At 34.7% G+C, this 20159-nt stretch overlaps 1 protein-coding gene across 1 annotated transcript; it reads left to right on the forward strand.

Moving 5' to 3' along the window:
• Positions 1 to 3408: 3408 nt before the first annotated feature.
• Positions 3409 to 16616, forward strand: DIPK2A (divergent protein kinase domain 2A). Its single transcript, XM_026664695.2, has 3 exons — positions 3409 to 4682; positions 14243 to 14546; positions 15764 to 16616. The coding sequence occupies exons 1-3, from the start codon at positions 4029 to 4031 to the stop codon at positions 16093 to 16095; spliced, it is 1290 nt and encodes a 429-aa protein (XP_026520480.1). The 5' UTR covers positions 3409 to 4028; the 3' UTR covers positions 16096 to 16616.
• Positions 16617 to 20159: the final 3543 nt, after the last annotated feature.

Here is a 20159-nt window from a genome sequence, read left to right on the forward strand (position 1 = left end):
TCCAGAACTAGAAAAGTTTAAACAGCAAATAAAGTGAGTATCTGAGATTGAATAATTTACAGAAACACTTATAAAAGCTGTAAATAAACTACAGTAAACATTTATCCATCCACCTGAAATTGACAGCATTGTCTAGCAGTGAATACTGAAAAGAAATAAAAAACTATTCAATCTTAAGTTAGGTTGATATAAGTAAGTATATTACCCACTGTTCTATCTACCATATTTGGTGATAAGATTCTTCTGTTTCAGTATGGCTATAAAGTTTTAAATAATGTTAAAATCTTAATTTTAGCCTGTTTGTTATCTGTAAGATGATATAGGGAGCAGTTACTTCCTGACTTGCAGTGGCTTTCAGTTAGATATCAGAATTGTAATGTACTTATTTATTCAATTTATATTGCTACCAAATTACAAAAATACAGAAAAAAATAAATTTATACAGCAGCTGAGAAAAATATAACCCATAGATATTTACATACTGCAATCTAATATAACATAACATAACACTGGAGGAAATAACAATTTACCTTGTTACTTCCTCTAATATCCAGTAGATGGTTCTAGTGTACTACAGATATATCTTTTAATTTTACAGAAAGCACAAAAATATACTTAAAAAAACAATCCTTCCTCCCCACCATTATTTTAAAACTATTTGAAAATTCTACATGTATTATTTTAAAACTTTCTTATATCTGTGTATCAATTTTTTTCAATTTTGTGAGAAATATACTTCCCTACCTGTAAATGTTTTTTTCTGATAGGATATTAAACATTTATAAAATTTATTTTTGAGAGAAATGAAGGGAAAATGAAATTATGAAAGCCTTTGATTATGACAATTCTTAAATTAAAAGCCAGACACCATATAAAGTAAAACAACAACAACACATTTTTACTAATGTTGACAAGATGGTTTGGACACAGTATAAAAATGTAACAAGTAAAAAAAATGTAGTGATATGTAACAGTTAAAACTCAAACTAGAATAAAATACAATGTAAATGGGAAATTATGTTGGTTGTACTATTACGATTGAAAGGAACAGACTATTAATTAAATTCCAAATATAATTTCTTAAAGGCAGTGTATATATATTGAATTTTCAATTTTAATTCTCATAGAACATATGGTGCTATTTTAACTTGTTTAATATGCTGCAAATATGCACTTTGGATTGAAATTAGCACTGGAAAAAATTTCACATATTCAGTGCTCAAGAATATTATTTAAAATGTTAATAACTTCAAGTTCAAGCAAGAATTGATATTCATAGAGAAGTTTCATATTACAATTCCCTTATCAGATTAAAAATATTGATTCTAAAATTTGTTTCAAGGCACAATTCTAAGCAGTTTATCAAGAATAAGTTAAAGCTCTGTAAAATATCTATGAACCAATATACCAGAATAATGAAAACTACTATTTCCTATTTGAAAGTATCACATTCTATTATATAAAACTACTGTATTATGAGGAACTGACATAAATTTAATGGATAAGTAAACAAAATCAGTAGTAGTTACAGAGGGAGCAATATAGCTATGCTTTATGACTGTGGAAAATGGAAATATTTTCACTTAGGCACCTATCAAATATATATATTTAAAATAAGAAGGTAATTGCTAGAACTTAATATGTGGTTTTATTTCTTTGATTTGTTCATAATCAGTTGATCCCCCACCCCCAAGGAAAAACAAGTAATCATAAAAAATGGAAAACAGAAATTTGGCATATTATTTTTATGTGTATTTCCTAAACTGAACTAATACTGTTTTGTTATTTATAATCTCAATATTCTGCATATATTCAATTATTTCATGCAAACTGAAAATCCAATCTTCTTAATATAGTTGTTTTCAACTTCATAACTATGTAACTATTGAAATCCAAAATATAAGAAATTAACCTTACTTGCAACTCATGTTACTTGGAATGAAAATATGGTATCTTTGCTACCTCATGTCAGATTATTTCTTAATCTTGTTCACTGATATTGAATCATATGCCTAACTAAAAAGTTACATGGAGGATAGTATACCTTTCTTTATTCTGAAGCATCCCATAGGCAATACAGACTTGCATAACAATGTTTTTGCCCTCAATGTTATTGTGTAACTATAGTTTGTTCAAGGTGGAGCTGTAGGTACATAACCAAAACACACGCATTTTGAAATCTTTTAGGGAAAAATGTAATTTAATGGAATACAGGTTCTGCAACACTCTCGTTTAGAATGTGACAGTCAAGTTTACAATACAAAGTAAATTCCTAAAATTAGTATGGTTATTATTACAGGTGTCACTTAAGATGATGTATACTTGTTTGGAACATACAAATTGCTAACTAAGCATTGCATGTGAAAATGATTCCAAACAACTTAGATTCTGGCTGGTGAGATGGTTAATATGCTGATGTGCTAAGCCTCAGCCATGATAATTTACTAGATTAGTTGAGCACATTCACCGTCTCAATCCAACCTACCGCACAGGGTTGTTGTGCAAATAAAATTATTATGAACTTCAACTTGAAAACCTGGTATCTGGCTGAATATAAATCTAACCAATAGTAGACCAACTTCATTTACAGTTAGCTGATCATATTTGGACAACTATGTTGTGTGTACACAAGAAGTTTTGTTTAAATAATTTTATGCAGGGAGGGGAATAAAATCTCTCTCTCTCTCTCTCTCTTTCTCTCTCATATATATATATATATATATACACACACATACATACACACACATAAAAACATCTGATTTAAACCTATCATTGCACAAATGAATTAGTCTGCTCTTAAAATGTACCCCCCCCTTTCTCTTTTTGCCACCTGGGAGTTAAAAGGAACTCCCATCACTTGGACAGCTCATACGTGTGACTCTGTATAAATGTGGGACATATATTTAAGTTTCCCAAATGCTATTCTGTCACACATACAATCCCACTTTGACTTTCTAAAAGCAACCCCCGTTTCCAGCGCAGCGCGGCTGATCTCTGCAGAAAGCCAGAACTGCTTTGGTCAGCCGCGAGTTTTAGCAATCTGAGCGAGTAGGGAACGGCTTAGAGGGGCAAAGGGGAGCTGGAAAAGTACGAGGACGGTTGCGGCCCACTCCCTCATTCGCACGGTTTTAATGGGGGAGATGTTCAAATTAATCAGCCCCGGCCAATTAACCGAAGGTCAAGACAGCAGGGAGCACCGACCCAGTGCCTCGGAACCCCCCCCCCCCCGCTTTTCCAATAAAGGCAACATGGCGGACGCGGCTTATTTCTCTCATTCCGGCTCATTTCCCCCTTCTTCTTAAACAGACCGAGAATTTTTTTTTTTTTTTTTAAAAAAGACAAACGCGCTCAGCAGACAACACATTGTTATGCAGTTGGATCTAGATGTGGAGACGTAATGAGGGGCGACACAATCCATCCCTCCCCGTCCCGCTTGGAGCGCGCTCCCGCAAAGCCACACCCTCTTACGCGCCCCCTCCTCCACTATTCAGAGCCTCTCCGGCTCCGCCTCCCTTCCATCCTCCCCTATCTCAAACTGACTCGGCGAAGAATACCGGAGTTAGTTCCCCACCCTCCGTGCACAGAGTTATAGGAAGGTGCACCCCCATGAAAGAGCTGCCGTCCTCCTCATTCCCACCCACCCCGCGCCGCCAGCCAGCTCGCAATCTCGCCCGTGCTTAATCCTTCACGCGCCTCCATTCGGATCGGAGGCGCGCGCCGTTTAGCGCCAGTGTGGCAGCAGTGATTGCTGGAGCTCCTCCCCTCGAAGGGGGCGGGGCGGCCCCGTCCGGCGGGCTCTCGGCGGCGGCCTCGGCACCGCCCCTTTCCCTCCCCTCCCCTCCCCTCCGTAACTTGGCTGCTTTTTATCAGGCGAGCCTCGCGGTGGAGAGTTTATCGGCGCTGGCGCTGCAGCGTGGGAAGAAGTGCAGGGTGCGAAAGGACGGGAGGCAGTGCCAGCGAGGGGGGTGCCCCGCCGGCTGGTCCGGCCGGTCGGCCAGTTGGTCGGTCGGTTGCGGCGGCGGCGGACGATGCTCCGGCTGGTGTCGCTGAAGTTGGGGCGGCTGTACCGCTACGTGAAGCTGGCGGTGCTGGGTATCTTGGCGGCGGCGCTGGTCCTCAACTCGCCTTCGTTGCTGGCCTCCCTGCAACGCAACGAGCTGGCCGAGCGGCGCTTCTTGCAGCTGAACAAGTGCCCGGCCTGCTGGGGCACCAGCTGGTGCCGCAAGTTCCTGAACGGACAGCTGCGCCTGGAGAGCTGGGGCCGCCTGCGCCTCCTCGACTTCCTTAACGTCAAGAACGTCTACTTCGCTCGCTATGGGGAGCCCCGCGAAGGCAGCCGCCGGGTCGTGCTCAAGCGCTTGGGCTCCGCGCGGGAGCTCGCCGACATCGACGCCAAGATCTGCCGGCGCGCCACCGGCAGGGGACGCTGCGACTTGCTCCAGGCCCTGCACGCCACCGAGTTCGCCAGCATCAACGGAGACGTCCGACTTTTAACTCCCGACGTTGTGGAAGGTTGGTCGGACCTGGTGCACTGCCCCTCTCAGCGCCTCCTCGACCGCCTCGTCCGTCGCTACGCCGAGACCAAGGACTCGGGCAGTTTTCTGCTCCGCAACCTGAAGGAGTCGGAGCGCATGCAGCTGCTCATCACGCTCGCCTTCAACCCGGAGCCTCTCGTGCTTCAGGTAAGGGGCCGCCGCTGCCGGGTCTCTTCCCGCTTTCACCTTGGCCCTGGCGGGGACCTCGCTTACCCCCGCCTCCCGCCTCCTTCCCAGGTAGCTGGATTGCACGTCAGCTAATGGTTGCGTGAAAAGGACCGTAAACGGATGGCCGTAGAGGGATTTAAAGGTTCAGCGTTAACCTGGCTGAGGCAGACAACATGCGGTCTCCTAGGGATTTTCCCTCCTTCTGTAGGTGAAACCCTAGTTAAGCTTTCCTGCCTCGTAATTTCGAAGATCAGAAACAATTTTAGCTTTAGTAGGAGCAGTAAGTATATTTTCAGTATCTTCTAATATCTTGAAGGGATACCCATCCATTGCCTTTTGTTTGGCTTCTCGGATTTCATAGGCTCTGGCTTTAAAAGTACAACACGGGTTTTCTTTTCCCCATCCTTCCTTTTGGCTAGAGTAGCAAATTTGACATTCATAGCTGTGCAGAAACTGATTTTAGGGCTTCTTAAATGTGTCTGTTTCGAATTGGTACGATCCTACATCTTAATTAATTGCTTCTCAAATGCCAGGTGTTTAATGAAAAGTATATGGTAAAATGCATCTCTTTTCCATCTACCAAAATTGAATTCATTTCTTTTTCTTTCTTGTTGACTAGCTAGTTTTACATACTTTGAGTGTCCCCTGAATTCAGGTATTGAATGACATTTCTTTTGGATGTAGAAGTGTCCCCAAAAAGCCTTAAATCATAGCTGAAACTGTTTTGCATTCATTAGAGTTATTTGTGCACTGAGATGTTGAATGTCTGCTTTTTAATATTTTCTTCAAGACATAAAATAGAAAAGACAACAGGAGATTATGAATATACTAAGCAACTTGTTTTGAGACAATGTAGCCAAAGTATTTAAATATTTGAATATGTCTCAAGTAGTGTATTTGAATGCTAGTGTAATCAGTTGAAATTTAGTTAAATCAATATTAATTCAATTTCAGTAAGAAAACATGTATTATAGAGTGGTAAAATATAATTCTTTCTCTGAGATTCTGTTACAGCATAAGCTGTGGATATAATTGTATTTTTATTATTTACCATGTATTGAAGTATATCTTAAATCTTCTTGGATATGTGTCTTTGTACATAACTTTCTTTTTGCTAAACTCCATTTCTTTCCAGCTATTATTGCTTGAAACTTGTTTCTCATATAAGTAGGCTTATGGGGACAGCCAAAAAATGAAAGATGTCCTCCTGCTTGAGGCTTCAGTAATGTTAACATAGCATTCATTCAGTTAAATCAGGATTGTTAACACATTAAGTGTAATATTTTTGACAGGCATCAAATTCAGTATTTCTAGTTACATTTCGAAACAGTGCTATGCAGAACAGTAAAAATTATGGCAGTATAGATCTAAATTATTACAGGATGTGTTATGTTGAGAAATATGATTTATTTGACACAGTGTATTCATTATTTTAGGTATTCACCTGTTAAAAATTTGTTCTATGTCATCAGAAATAGTTAGCTAAACTATTAGCTAACAATTTTGAGGGACAAAATTGAAACTATAATTACATAGGTGATCATTGAACAATATACATTTTATTTTGCACATATCAGCTGCATAAGTATAATGCAATAATTAAGTTTGTCTAATTATACCATTTTATACATCTTTCATCTTTCACATCTTATGAAAAGCAGTGTGTTTGTGAAATAAATGGTTAAGTCACTTCCAGTTACTGGAATGGTCGACAAAAAGGGGATGGCTGACAACATAATGGTTTGCTGAAACAGCTTGTGCTCTACTGAGCATTTAGTGACATGTAACAGTTTGTATATTTCTAACTATTTTTAAAGGATGTCATGAACTTAGTCTTCTCCCACAAACATAGCTGATAAAACTTTTATTGTGATTTTTCTTGCAGGTTTCCTTTCAAAGTAACATTTTTTGCTTTTATGTGTGCAAAAGTTCTGCATAATTAAAATTCTTGAATTGAAAACTTGATAGCTTCAGTTATTATGATCTAATCTTTAAAATACAATCATTGTAAACAGATAAACAGAAATAATTTGCAAAAATTGTTAAAGATGTTGGTTCTGCATGAAAACAATGCTAGAAGCATTGTTTAGATGCTGAAAGAATTAACATATACTTCACCATGCATATTTATTGTTGGATTAATTGAGGTAGTAAGGCAGAGTAAGTGTACATGATTTTATTTTGGTAGATATTGAACATAAAGCGTGGTTAGATTAGACAGAATATTTTTTTTATTTCTCATTTTGAAACAATTTGTTAAGAGCTTTAAATATTCAGTATACCTCTACATAACAGAGGTACATTAATTATCTCTCCAGAAATAACTACCATTTAAGCCTTTGCATTGCTTAATAACTTCCACTGGAATTTATTTAAATATGTTTCTTTTTAAAAAGTCTAAAAGATTTCACATTAACAAAAAAATTGATTTGAAAGGAAAGGGTAAGTATTTTATGCCTCGTATATACATGAGAATTTGTTATTTTTCCATGTTGCAAGTGTTTGTATTATTACAGTCTATAATCCTGGTATCAGGAATACTATGTCATTTTCATATAAGCAGTGTGTCTTAGTTAGAATATTCCTGGCCAGTGATGGATAATATTACTTGTGCAATATATGATACATTATCATTGTGAATATTGATTAAAGGGGTAAACAGGGGTAAAGTAGTTGAACATTATCCAGATTTATCTTAAGAAATACTTAGAAAGTAAATACTATAATACAGTTAAGGAAGATTTAATAGTTCACTGGTGCTTAAGAAGAAATGGCAGTGCATTAGCAATAATAGTTTGTAGACTGCATTTGTTCCCAGAGTCAAAGCTAAACAATAATTTGTATAAATGGTTAGCAGTTTGGGATTGTTATTTGATAAAGCGATCTAAGTTAATTTCTACAAAACATTTTGCTGGCTATAATTGGAAATAGGATACTAATCTCAGTGGATCTTTGGCTGATTCTTCATTATATACGCAGGTTTCAGTAATCCAATCAGGTTATACAATGCAGAATTACACATTTGTGCATAATTTCACAATTGATGGCTTTTGTTTTAGTGACATTGGTGCTATATAATTAATGAAAAAAAATTAATTTTTATAAATCTTTGTAAATTAATGGGACAAATTTGTCTGATAATTCTGTGAAAGTGATTTGTGATTCATAAGAACTCACAAGAGTACATTTTTGGAACATATAACAGCTAAAAATGAAAAAATGTATGGAATAAATTTACTGCAGTTATCTCAATCTGCAAGCATTGGTCTAAAATTCCGGTGGATTGTGCAAAAAACTTACATGTGCTCATTCTATTATATTAACTTTTACCATCTGCATCTTTTGTTGAAATTATTTTACCTGCTATTTAACTATGCAACTAAAAAAAAGGAAAAATAGAGACTCTAACAGAAATCATCAGTTAGAATAATTGAAATTTCTATCAGATTTAAGTAGGTGAATCCTTACAATGAAGTAGGAATGATCTAATTTTTATATTAGCTTGTTTTTAAATTGCAAGTGGTTTTTTAAATATAATTTTATTAAAAACACAAAGAAGATAAACTAATAGAAACTAATACGGAGTAAGAAAAAAATAAAAAAGATCAGAAAGTTAAAAGTGTGAAAGAAAACAACAACAATGTACTACAAAAATGCCTTTTTGTTGATCTCATGTTCACTTTATCATTTTTTTTACCTGTTTCAAATTTTGATAAAAGTTCATATGTTTTAATAACACGTCTATCATTTGTATACAGTTTTATTTTAATTCAATCTTATAGTGTTCTACCCATAAATTATTTTATTTACTTTAAATCTTAATGTAGATAAGAAAACCATATCAGACTGCCACCAGGTCTTCTCTTGTTTTATCTTATATCCTTGACAAAATTCTAGTTTTTCAGGATATGTTCTTGTCAAAATGGTTCTTGTTCTGAGACTCAGAAAGGTGAATTGGGGTATCACCTGGGTTTGTACCTATTATATTAACAATATTGCATGTCAGACATATTGATTTTTAAAATCTACATTAACCTTAGCTGTATTGTATCATAGGTATCATGCCACCCAAACTCAGATTGGGTTCTTCTAACTTCAAAAGTCCTCTATTTCTCAGAGTGTCTACTCCTTCATCCAAATCAAACAACACAAACTGCAAAATACAATTCTAAATCAGGTTAAATCTAATACTTCGCTTCTCTTATCATATTGTAGCACCTTGTATTTAACCCTTGTTTTCCCCCCCACTATTTAAATGATTTATCAATTGTAAAAACAGGTATTGTGTGAAACAAACACATTCTAGGCAATACACTAATCTTAACCACACAAATTCTTCCCAGCAAAGACAACTGTAGTTTCTTCTATCTTATTTTTTTAACTTCATCCCATGCCTTTAAATAATTTTTTTGCTTTTAAAATATTTTTATTAACAATTATAAATAAAAAGAAGAAAAATCAATTATGAACTAGAAAAAATACCAACAGAAAAAATAAAGGAAAGTGTGAAAAATAAAAAGAAAAGAGAAGTAACTTTCATCCCAGTAGGTAAAAATAATTTGAATAGCTTAACTCTATGGTATCTCTAAAGAATGTGATTGAGAAGTATTTAAATTTTGTACTAAGGATTTCTGTTCCTTTTTAATTATCTTCTGTTTCCAAAATCCAGTCTTCAAAGTTTCCTTAACATTAAAGAAAACCCAAAGCAATCTCCATTTTCCTGTGAAAAAATATCTTCTAAATAATTCAAAAGTATAATCCAAAATCTTCTGGGCTCTTAATATGTTAACTTCCCAAGTTAACTGCATACTAAAAAAAATCATGTGTTTAATATTTTTTTTTAAAATTGTAACCTCAGCTTTTAAGGACCCAGAAAGTGACCCAATATATACAGTAAGACATTGTTGGTCTGAATGCTCTTAATCCTCTCCCCTCTCTCACATACACATAGACACACACACACACACTGATGAAGATAAAAAGATCTATTGAGTCTTTGTGAGTGTGAGCAGTAGCACTTAGATTTACATACCAATTCACTGTGCTTTTACAGCCCCCTCTAAGCGTTTTATAGAGTCAGCATATTGCTCCAACAATCTGCGTTCTCATTTTATCCACCTCAGAAGGAGGATGGAAGGCTGAGTCAACCTTCAGCCTGGTGGGACTTGAACTGCCAAGCTGCTGACAATTAGCAATCAGCAGAAGTAGCCTGCAGTAGTGCACTCTAACCACTGTGCCACCACGGCTGATCTTCAACCCTACTAACACATGAAATACTTTTAATTCACTCATTAACTTAATTTAGTTAATGTATCTATTCAATTTCCTTTAAAGAATCTTCTAAAAGCAACATCAAGTTACTCAAAAGCTGTTATAAGTATGTTTTAATCTTTACTCCCGTAAGCCTCTCATTTTATACATCTATTCTGTATTTCAAGAACGAAAATAAGAGAGAGAATGCGGGCAGCATTGTTTTGTTCCTTTTTGTATCTCACATAGTTTTGTTAAATCTTAAATTTATATTTGTGTTTTATATGTATAAATAAATTGATCTCGCCCATTTTATAAAATTCTTTCCAAAATCCATATCTTCAGTGCATTGAACAAGAAACCCTGTCCAAAACATTTCTAACATTTTTCTTTAACTCTGTTTTAGTTGAAAACTCAAATCGATGTTCATGAATAATTCTTGCAAAAATATTTTCAATTTATCAGCTAGAATTGTTTCAAATTATTTTATAATCATTATTCTATAATGTTATTGGTCTATAGTTTCTTATTAAAGTCAAATCTTGTCATTCTTTAGGTATTAGTGCTATATTAGCCTCTTTCAATGCTTTGACATATTTTGTCCCTGTAAGAAAGCGTCCATGTGGCCCAGGCACCTTTCCTGGTTTAATATTTTATAACTAAATACAGTAAAACGTAATTGTTGACATTGATGCATATTCCACAGGTTAGTCTTTTTTTCTACTAAGACAAAATTGTAATTCTTTCCAGAAAGAATTATAAAGTACCTGCCAGTTTTGACCAAGTGAAAAATCGAACTCTATATACTTTATAGGAATATCAAGATTTACTAATATTTAACTGAAACACAACTGGCAAGGTAGAAAATTTAACAGTTAATATTTGTTTCATTCCATAATGAATTATCTTACAATATTTTTTGTTTCTTCCAATTATGACAAAAAAACCCAAATTCATTTATTTCATTTCCAAATTTTAACATGAATCACCTGTTTTTGGAATCAGCATTGAAGTACTGTATTATCAGTTTTATTTGGTAGTATTTACAGTAAACGTGATATTTGTCTTCCCATTATTACCTCTCAGGTCTGTTCATTAATTTAATTATACAATTTTGATACAATTTTGATTTTCTCAGTTCCCTAACTTATGAATAAGGCCCAATAGTTCTGGGGTTTGTGTTGCAAAATTTTCAAATTTGGTCAAGTCTCTTGAGTATCCTGCTTTGTTTTTGTTGAATATAATGTTCGTCTGAAGATTCTGAAATTAATAAGGCAGCATATGACAATTCCAAGTAGAAACTTCAAATTTTCATTTTAGTAATGATGAACTATCTCCTGTTCAGCGCCATTGTTATTTCGACCAGTTGTGGAAGGAGTGATCATTAACAGAAGATTACCTGTAATTGATGTGTGGCTCATCGTTATATACAATCATGTACTTTGAGCAGTACATTGAGATATTGCATGGCCCTTCCTTATTTGTTGATGTTAAAGTAGTAAATTCACATATAATATATTTCTGTTACATGCACATGCACACTTTTATTACTGACAGAACGATCCTCAATGGTATAAATATTTTGCTTTTTATCTGCATCTCCTATGTCATTTTCAAATCTGAATTTAGACCATATATAAAAAGATATCACTTAAAAACAATAACTCAAAAATACTAGTGCATAATGTGATAAAAAGTGTGGTAATTCTTTTCTTCATTTGTGATATATTGTTGCACTAGAAATACTAGTATTAATTTTTTTTCTCACCAGTTTATGAGTCTCTGTGTCTGCTTGCCACATATTATATTTGCTGTTGGTGGTAAATAGATTAGAATTTACTAGTGAAAAGGAAACATTGAGCATTTCGAAATTTAAATGCATATGTGTTATTTGCTGGAAAGGATACTACTTTCGCACTATATAGTAGGACAATAGAAGCAGCCTATCATTAGAAAATATTTCAACAACACTTCTCTCTATCACTCTTATGCTGAATAGAATATTTAAATTAAAATAGGTATGAGAAAGTGAGATATGCAATTCTTGCATAAGAACGGAACTATTAAATTCTTGTTCTTTGTGGCTATTCATTAACGTATGATTTCCCTTTAGTACAGCTTGATATGATTGTACTGATCTATTGTACTGATGACTTAATGTTAGCGGTTCCAGTATGCTGGAAGATTTCTGGCATGTCCTGTTTCTCCAGTAGATTGCTGTTCCAGATGTGGCTTCCTTAATGTAATAGAATCTTTCTTTTTGGAAGATTACTTCTGGAAGACTACCAGTCCACCCTTGGAACAGTCAGATCGTCATGCCCTAATAGACTAACTAACTCTCCAGATTTCTTGGAGTGTCCCAATTTTGGGGATGTGGTATGGTTTGCATTTATTTAACATATAAATACACTTTTAACTTTCCATACCTTATATTCCTGGTGGTCTCCCATAAAAGCATTAACTGATCTGACTCTTTTGAGATCAGCCAAGGCAGACTGAATGTTGCCACCTAGCCAGGCTGCTGATCAGAACAATGTTTCTCAATCTTGACAACTTGAAGATGTGTGGATTTCAGCTCCCAGAATCTGCGGCCAGAAAGCTGAAGTTCAGTCATCTTCAAGTTGCCAAGATTGAGAAATAATGAGAGAAAATTCATTTTGTATTTCAGTCTCAAGTTTTATGATTATCTGAAGTCTATTAGTATCTGTTAATTACAGCTATTTTATTTGCTGCTTGGAATTCTTGCTATTCATATTCAGAAGTAAAATGAAATGTCCATGTCCCTCTGTAGCCATGCATGATTATTTATATTGATATTTACATGGGAACATATAGTATGTAATTACTGAAGACCCTGAACATTCTTGAATAGTTGATCTTAATTTTAATTATGGCAGTTTCTAGTTTTATTCTGGCAAGCTGCTCTTTGGATCTGTTTAGGCTGTGATTTTCTGTATTGAATGCAAAGTGTATTCAGTGCCAGGTATATGTAATACCTGCTGGTACTTGCATCTATCTGATACAGTCTAATTTACAAGTAATTGTTCTTTATACTCCTTCATAGTTAACCCTAAAGCAGTTGCAGCTATTTCATAATAGTCGTTCATAGCTTTGGATCTCCTGTCATTTATAAACACCTTACCTTTCAGAGTAATTCAGGAAAATTTTTAATATTTGTTTTCTGTGTGTTTTTATAAATTATTCTTATTGGGCTGTGAAACCTAAACTTAATTCGTATGAATTGGCCTTAGCTATCATTGGATTTTAGTATTTTACTTCTTAATATTATTATTGTCAGTTCTTAATGATTCAAAATTGTTTCAAATTGTCTTCATTCTTAATGGAGCAAATAGTCATACTCTTAAATGACAGGTTGATCAATATACAATACTATATTGCAATACTCAGTCACATAAATAAAATCACCAACCCTGGAATAAAGATTCACCCAGTAACTATAATTTAAAAGTCACAATATCTGAAAAAGAAAGCCAATAATTTTGGGACTTTCTGACTGTGTGAGAGAACCTATCTAGTTGGGGAATCGAGCTTAAAAGGATATAATATAATTATGGGAGAATTGAGAGTTTAAATAAGTACTCATATTGGATTGTTCCTCAGGGGCATTTTTTTATTTTACTTCTCTGTAAGATTTAGGGAAAAAATGAAATACTGTATTTTCTAGCATTTTTCAAGGTTTTTATTGAGTGAGATTGATATAGTAAGTGTAGCTTTTTCATGTGATTACTAGTAAACTTGTGCATTCATCTAGATTTTTCTGGGCAAGTCTGAGGCCAAATGTAAATTAATTTATCTACTAGGTTTAATGAGAAAGCAGTACTATGAATGGATTGGCAGTTTTGTCAAAAGTTCAGTTTTATCCTATTGGAAATAAAAAAATTTTAGGATATTTATAGGCATCCTAGTGTGATATGAGAACTTGTGTTTCACTGAAATGGAATAAAGTTAAGAAACTCTGGTACTGTGATCAAGACATGAAGGTCGTAGTTCTGCTGTGCTAAATTACTAGAACTTAAAATATAATAGTACATTTTGAGATTTTGAAGCATTAGAGTAGGATAGGTGATTTTGAATTGAGTTTACAAACATGAACAGATTATGAATTACGAGATGGAGAGAATACATTTCATAATTCTTCCCATTTTGGAAGCTCATAACCCTGGAATAAGCTTTAATTACAAACATAAAATAAATGGAAATTTTATACAAAGTGCTGTGTGAAAATGCTTTTAGTATTCAGCCTTAATAATTGGCTCTTCCCATTACAGAGTTTTCCGTCTGATGAAGGATGGCCATTTGCAAAATACCTTGGAGCATGCGGAAGAATGGTAGCTGTAAACTATGTGGGAGAAGAACTATGGAGTTATTATAGTGCCCCTTGGGAAAAACGAGTGGACCTGGCATGGCAGTTAATGGAAATAGCAGAACAACTAACAAACAATGGCTTTGAATTTGCACTCTACCTCCTTGATGTCAGCTTTGACAACTTTGCAGTAGGTCCTAAAGATGGAAAAGTTATCATCGTGGATGCTGAAAATGTTTTGGTGGCAGATAAAAAGTTAATCAAACAAAGTAAGTTAGCTTCTATTTTATTCAGTGGCTTTTTAACAATTTAAGCTATGGTTTGATTTTTCTTCCCTCAGCTAAAAGTAATTGGTGTGAATACAGTGACAAATTTTAAAATCATTTTTATTTTTGCATTTATTTTTTTAAAAACTTAAATTTCTTAGTATACAGGATTATTGAACAAACATAAACTAGGGATTTTTGCTGCTATGAAATATGCAATAAAAGTGGTTCAGTCCTTGGAAGACATTCAATAACTATAAGTAGCCAGAGTAAATAATTTTGTGAGGATATATTATGGACATCCCAACAAATGTATGTAGTTCTTCTACTTTGCTTCTTAGCTATCTTTTCTTGGTCAATAAGATAACAAAAAAATTGTCTTAAGTGTCACAAATTAGGATAAGCTTTAGATTGGTAGATCCCGAACCATTATATTTTGGGTGACATACCCATGTAGGTTCTGAGTTGCCTATGTGACAGAATGGCCTAGAAAGTGATGATTAGATAGTGATCATTATTCTGCCATTGAGTTTTTTCCTTAATTTCATAGAAATTATAGTTCTTGGTTTAGGAAAAATATTTTTTAACAATTGATCTCCTTATAAACTTGGGGTGTCAAACTTAAGGCCCGGGGGCCGGATCCGACCCGGAGGTTGCTTAGATCTGGCCTGTGGGGCCACTCTGGAAATAGTGAAGAACTGGCTGATGGTGCTGCCAGAAAAAATGGAAGTCACTAGAGTTGCTTGAGGTCTGCCTGAGAAACATTTTTGCTGACAGAGGGTTGCAGGAGGCTGTCACAGTCGAAAATGGAACTTGGGAGCCCGTTTTCACTGGCAGAGTGCACAGTTCACCACAGGTGCCCCCCAACACAAGTGATGTTATGTTGACCATGCCCACCCTGGCCACACCCTCCCCAGCCCCCCGAAGTCAAACACAAACCTGGTGGGGTCGTCAATCGAGTTTGACACCCCTGTTGCAGACTGTATATTTATTTTCCCTTTCTTTAAAGTGTTATGAATGTCCATAACATTCTTAAAATCATTTTTGTGCCTTTTTTTCAAACTGATAGTAAACATGCTAAAACAGCTTTAAATGTTGTTTATAATTATGTACTTCAAACAAAAGTCCCATGATAAGATAAATCCAAAGCGCATTTTGATCTTGTGACTCTTCTGTTATAATACTGTTACTTACTATTGTGTTTTCTATGCATTTCACAGATAAACCTGAAAACTGGGATGTATGGTATGAAAGCAAATTTGATGACTGTGATAAAGAAGCTTGTCTTTCTTTCTCAAAGGAGATTTTGTGTACTCGGGTCACTGTGGATCATAATTACTATGCTATTTGTCAGAACCTTTTATCAAGACATGCCACCTGGCACGGCACTTCTGGAGGACTTCTTCATGATCCTCCAGCTGATATTGCCAAAGATGGTCAACTTGAGGCCTTGCTGGATGAGTGTGCCAATCCAAAGAAGCGATATGGTAGATTCCAGGCTGCAAAAGAATTACGTGAATATCTTGGACGATTAAGTAATAATGTGAGCTAGTTCATAGTGGGCGGACAGTTAAAAACTGTATTGTGCTGGGGCAAGGACATAAGGACAAGTGAATTCTAAACCTGAAGCAAGAGAGCTACCAGAATGAGAAAATAAATTGCAGAATACTGTTGTTTCATGAAAGTTGACAAAAGTTACATATCCTACTACAACTTGAGCTACTTTTAACTGAAATAGGAAGACTGAAAAGATAATGGAATTCACTTTCTCAATAAGATTTCACTGTATTGTGAGAGTACTACACTTCCTTGGAAAGTCAAGTTATTTGGGCCTGTTTTAAAGGCTTTTATTTCTGATGTCATTATCCTGCTCTTATACAACTTACAAAAGAGACATTTACATAGATGCTGATAATCCAAGCTGTCCTTGATTGTTTTTGTAACTACTAGATTTTCATTTAATGTTGTGTGCTTTTTGAGTACAGGATTCCTCTTCTTATTCTGTTGTTGAATTCCTTTTGTTTCATATTTTGTATGCCTTATTAAAGATATGCTTGTAAAAGCTGTCTTAAATGTTGTGTGAACCTCACCTAGTTATGTTGGAATTGTTTATATTCCTACTTCACATCTTAATTAAATAGAAAACTCCATCCTTTCAGTGTATAAAAGTTATGCTCATCAGGGAATTGAAATACACAAACTATTTCAATGAAGACAAACAGTTTAAACCTGTCATGCTTACATTGATCCAGCAGAAACAGTGGGCTATAAGAACAGCCATGACTACAGAAAGACTGATTAATTTCCATGGATCAACTTTAAACATGACTAAAAGTAAATGTTCTTTTGTATTGAAGAAGCACTAGATAAATAAAGCTTTTTTAAAAAAATTGCTACCATAGTAATCATAAGCCAAAGAAAATGGTTATGTGTAGTCTCTAATTGCTTAAAATAATGTACTGTAGTGGCAGTAGTCTACTGGCCAAAATTTTAGGCAGTTATTCTACTACTAGTAAAAAACAACATACAAATGAGAAAATGCTTAGCAGACTAGCATTTATTCTGTATTATTCACAATTCTGCTAATTATTGAACTAATGTTTACAGGACTTAAATTTTGAGGTTTACTCTCTAGTAGCACCCTTCATGTATACTGTAGAGGGTTTCATTGCATTTTGTGTAGTTGCAGTTATTATTTTTTCTCTGATGGTTTCTATTTGCCTGAAATTGTTCCCGCAGATCAGGAGTTGAAGAAGAAATTGGATCCCTTCTAAATTAACTTTTAAAAGGTATGGTTTTCTTTATTTACAGTAACTACTATAAAGGTTTCTTCACTGGAGCAATAAAGTTCTGATCATGACAAAGATTCCTAATTACAGCAACAATTAATTGACTCCAATATTTTAAAATGGAGTACTGATAAATCATATACTAAAGATGATAAATATGTTACTGAAAAATGTATTTGGACAAGTGGGATATAGCAGTATGAATGAGCTGAAAACTGCCCAATCCATTTCCGAACTCTGAAAACATACCGAATATGTCAAAGGTGTATAAAATAAATGGCAAAGCCTATTGTTCTTCTCTTTGACTTGCTTAGTCATATACTTCTTTGCAAATTGTGTCTCTACAGTCTTACTTTCATTTAGTTGATGAACTGTCTCCTGAGAAAATTTCTTGCTGTGGCAGTTTCTTTTATTTCTAATATAGCTGAATCAGAGCACATTAGGCACGTTAAGTATCCTACGGACATAATCTATAGAATTTAGAGATTAATATCCTGTTTGTTTATATAAAAATTGTAGTTTTGCCTAATTTTCTCTGGATTCTGTTACAATGTATTCCAATAGTACTTAGGTTGCTATAGTTCACATTTGAGCAAAATTGAAATGTGAGATTAAACACTAGTCTGCTGCAAAATGCCTTGCTTTATTGCAATTCTAATTTAATACCCACACTTTCAAATGGATAAGAAGCATTGTTGCTGTAGGCTTTAAACAACACTACCAGCTACTGAGTTGGTTCAACTGCCAATGTTTCCTGGGAATTTAAGGTTGGAATTCATGGTTTATCTTGAAATAATGTGCTGATAAGCAGGATTCTGATCATAAAAAGATAATTTTCAGTCTACAGGGAAAACACCTATGTGGAAAGCAATAAGTTTTATTCAATTTGCACCTATCCAGTATTTATTGTACAGGGACAATTTATATTTTTAATCATTGCCCATGAATAATGGTAAAATATTTTTGAATGAGATGTTTGGGGTTTGTATGTGCATAAAAATTGTCTTTTGTACTGTAACTGTTTAATTTGGTTATCAAAACTGTTTCCTGTGCCTTTATATTAAGGTTGTTTCTACAACTTCTCTTGAATAATAAAAAAATACTTAATTTTTTTTTCTTGGCCTTGCTTAAATGTAATGCATTGGTGGTCCATTTTAATACTGAAGAGGGTTTTCCCACCATGAATAGCAACAAATATAAGTGCATTTGAAAAGGATAGAACTCATTTGTAGAATGATATCAGTACTAAAATTTCCAAATTGGGGCAAAATATTTCTTTTAAAAGTAATTAAAAAGGTTACTAAGGTACTTTGACATGCTTTGTATAGTAGGAAGGAAGTGCTAATAAGAAATAGATTTTTATTTTAATATTGCGAGGAAATATTAAGGATTTATAGATTGAATTTTGACCTTATTGCATTCATAACGAAGTTAGGATTAGAATTGGTTTTTTCCCCCCTTACAGCTGTTGCTTTTATATGATACTATGAATGAGTGAAACATGGAATATATAGACTGTTACGTTCTTTTTGGCTAACCAAACAAAAGACATACTTAATAGATTTGGAAAGTTTTTGGATATGAACTTAACTGGGAAGAAAACAAATTGGCTCAATAAACTAGCCATACAGTTGATAGTTTTAAGGTCACTTGCATGTTAAATTATCAGTTCTGGAATATGCATACAAAAAAAAAGAGGTTTATTGGGAAGTGAAAATAACTGTTGAAATGGATTTCCTCATGCAGACAGAGCAATTTATAATTTATTTCAGCTTCTGCATCTTGTGCTAAGAAGCAATTGCTGCTAAACTAATACATTGCTGCTGCTTCCAGAATAAAAGTTAACTAGTATTTTAGCTGTGGTATGTTTCAGATCTATACTAATTTTCTATAATTTCAGGTGTATACATTTAATTGTGATTTTGGAGTTTCTGATATTATTTCAAATCTGGTTATACAAAGATAATTTTTATGAAACTACATGGTACTCTCAAAAAGTAGATCAATTCCATGTTTTTAAAAATATTTTTGATATATTAAATCTAATTAAAACTACTTTTCTGGAAGTCAAGTAAATAAATTGCTATGCCTTGCTTGCTGGTTAAGAGTTACTTTCACCTTTCTAAAAGAGAAGAACTTGTTCATAATGTCTAGGCAGCCAATGATTGCTGTGTAACATGGCCTAACCTTTTACTTGTGTCTCATTCTATACACACCCACAAAAATGCATCAAAACCATAATTGGATGTGGGCTGAGCACTGGCACAACAGAAGGAACATTTTAGCATACTACTGTGCAAAGATTCTGAAAAAAAAATGTTTGGAAAGTTACAAAGCTCCAGAACAATGTTTGTTCTTGCAAACCAATAATATACACTAAAGTTTCTTTGATTAATACTCCCTGAAAAATTTACTCGGGGGGGGGGAGGGGGACTGTAATCCCTATAAATTACTGAACAAAAGTCCCAGTAACCTCAAGTTACTTAATCATTGAGGAATACTAGAACATGAAATTCAGCACTATCTGGAAAATTTTATAACCAGGAATTATAACAGTAGCTTCTGATTTTCCAAGGTTAAGGAATTACTTTTAATCATACCTAGAAAATACAGGTAGTGCTTGACTTATGACAGATCACTTAGTGACCATTCAAAGTTACACAAGACTCCTCAAAAGCTACATGTGACCTGGTTTCAAAATGATAACCACTAAAGCACCCCTGCAATCATTCACTCCTATGATGGACTGCAGGGATGTTGTAGCGCTCCACCACCCACTCTGCTGGGTCTCTGCAGCGACTCATCTACCCAATGGAGATCAGGCGGA

This window comes from Notechis scutatus, chromosome 4 (genome assembly GCF_049901735.1).
Source record: "Notechis scutatus isolate UNSWTSFEM ecotype Mainland chromosome 4, rNotScu1.2, whole genome shotgun sequence".
NCBI lineage: Eukaryota > Metazoa > Chordata > Lepidosauria > Squamata > Elapidae > Notechis > Notechis scutatus.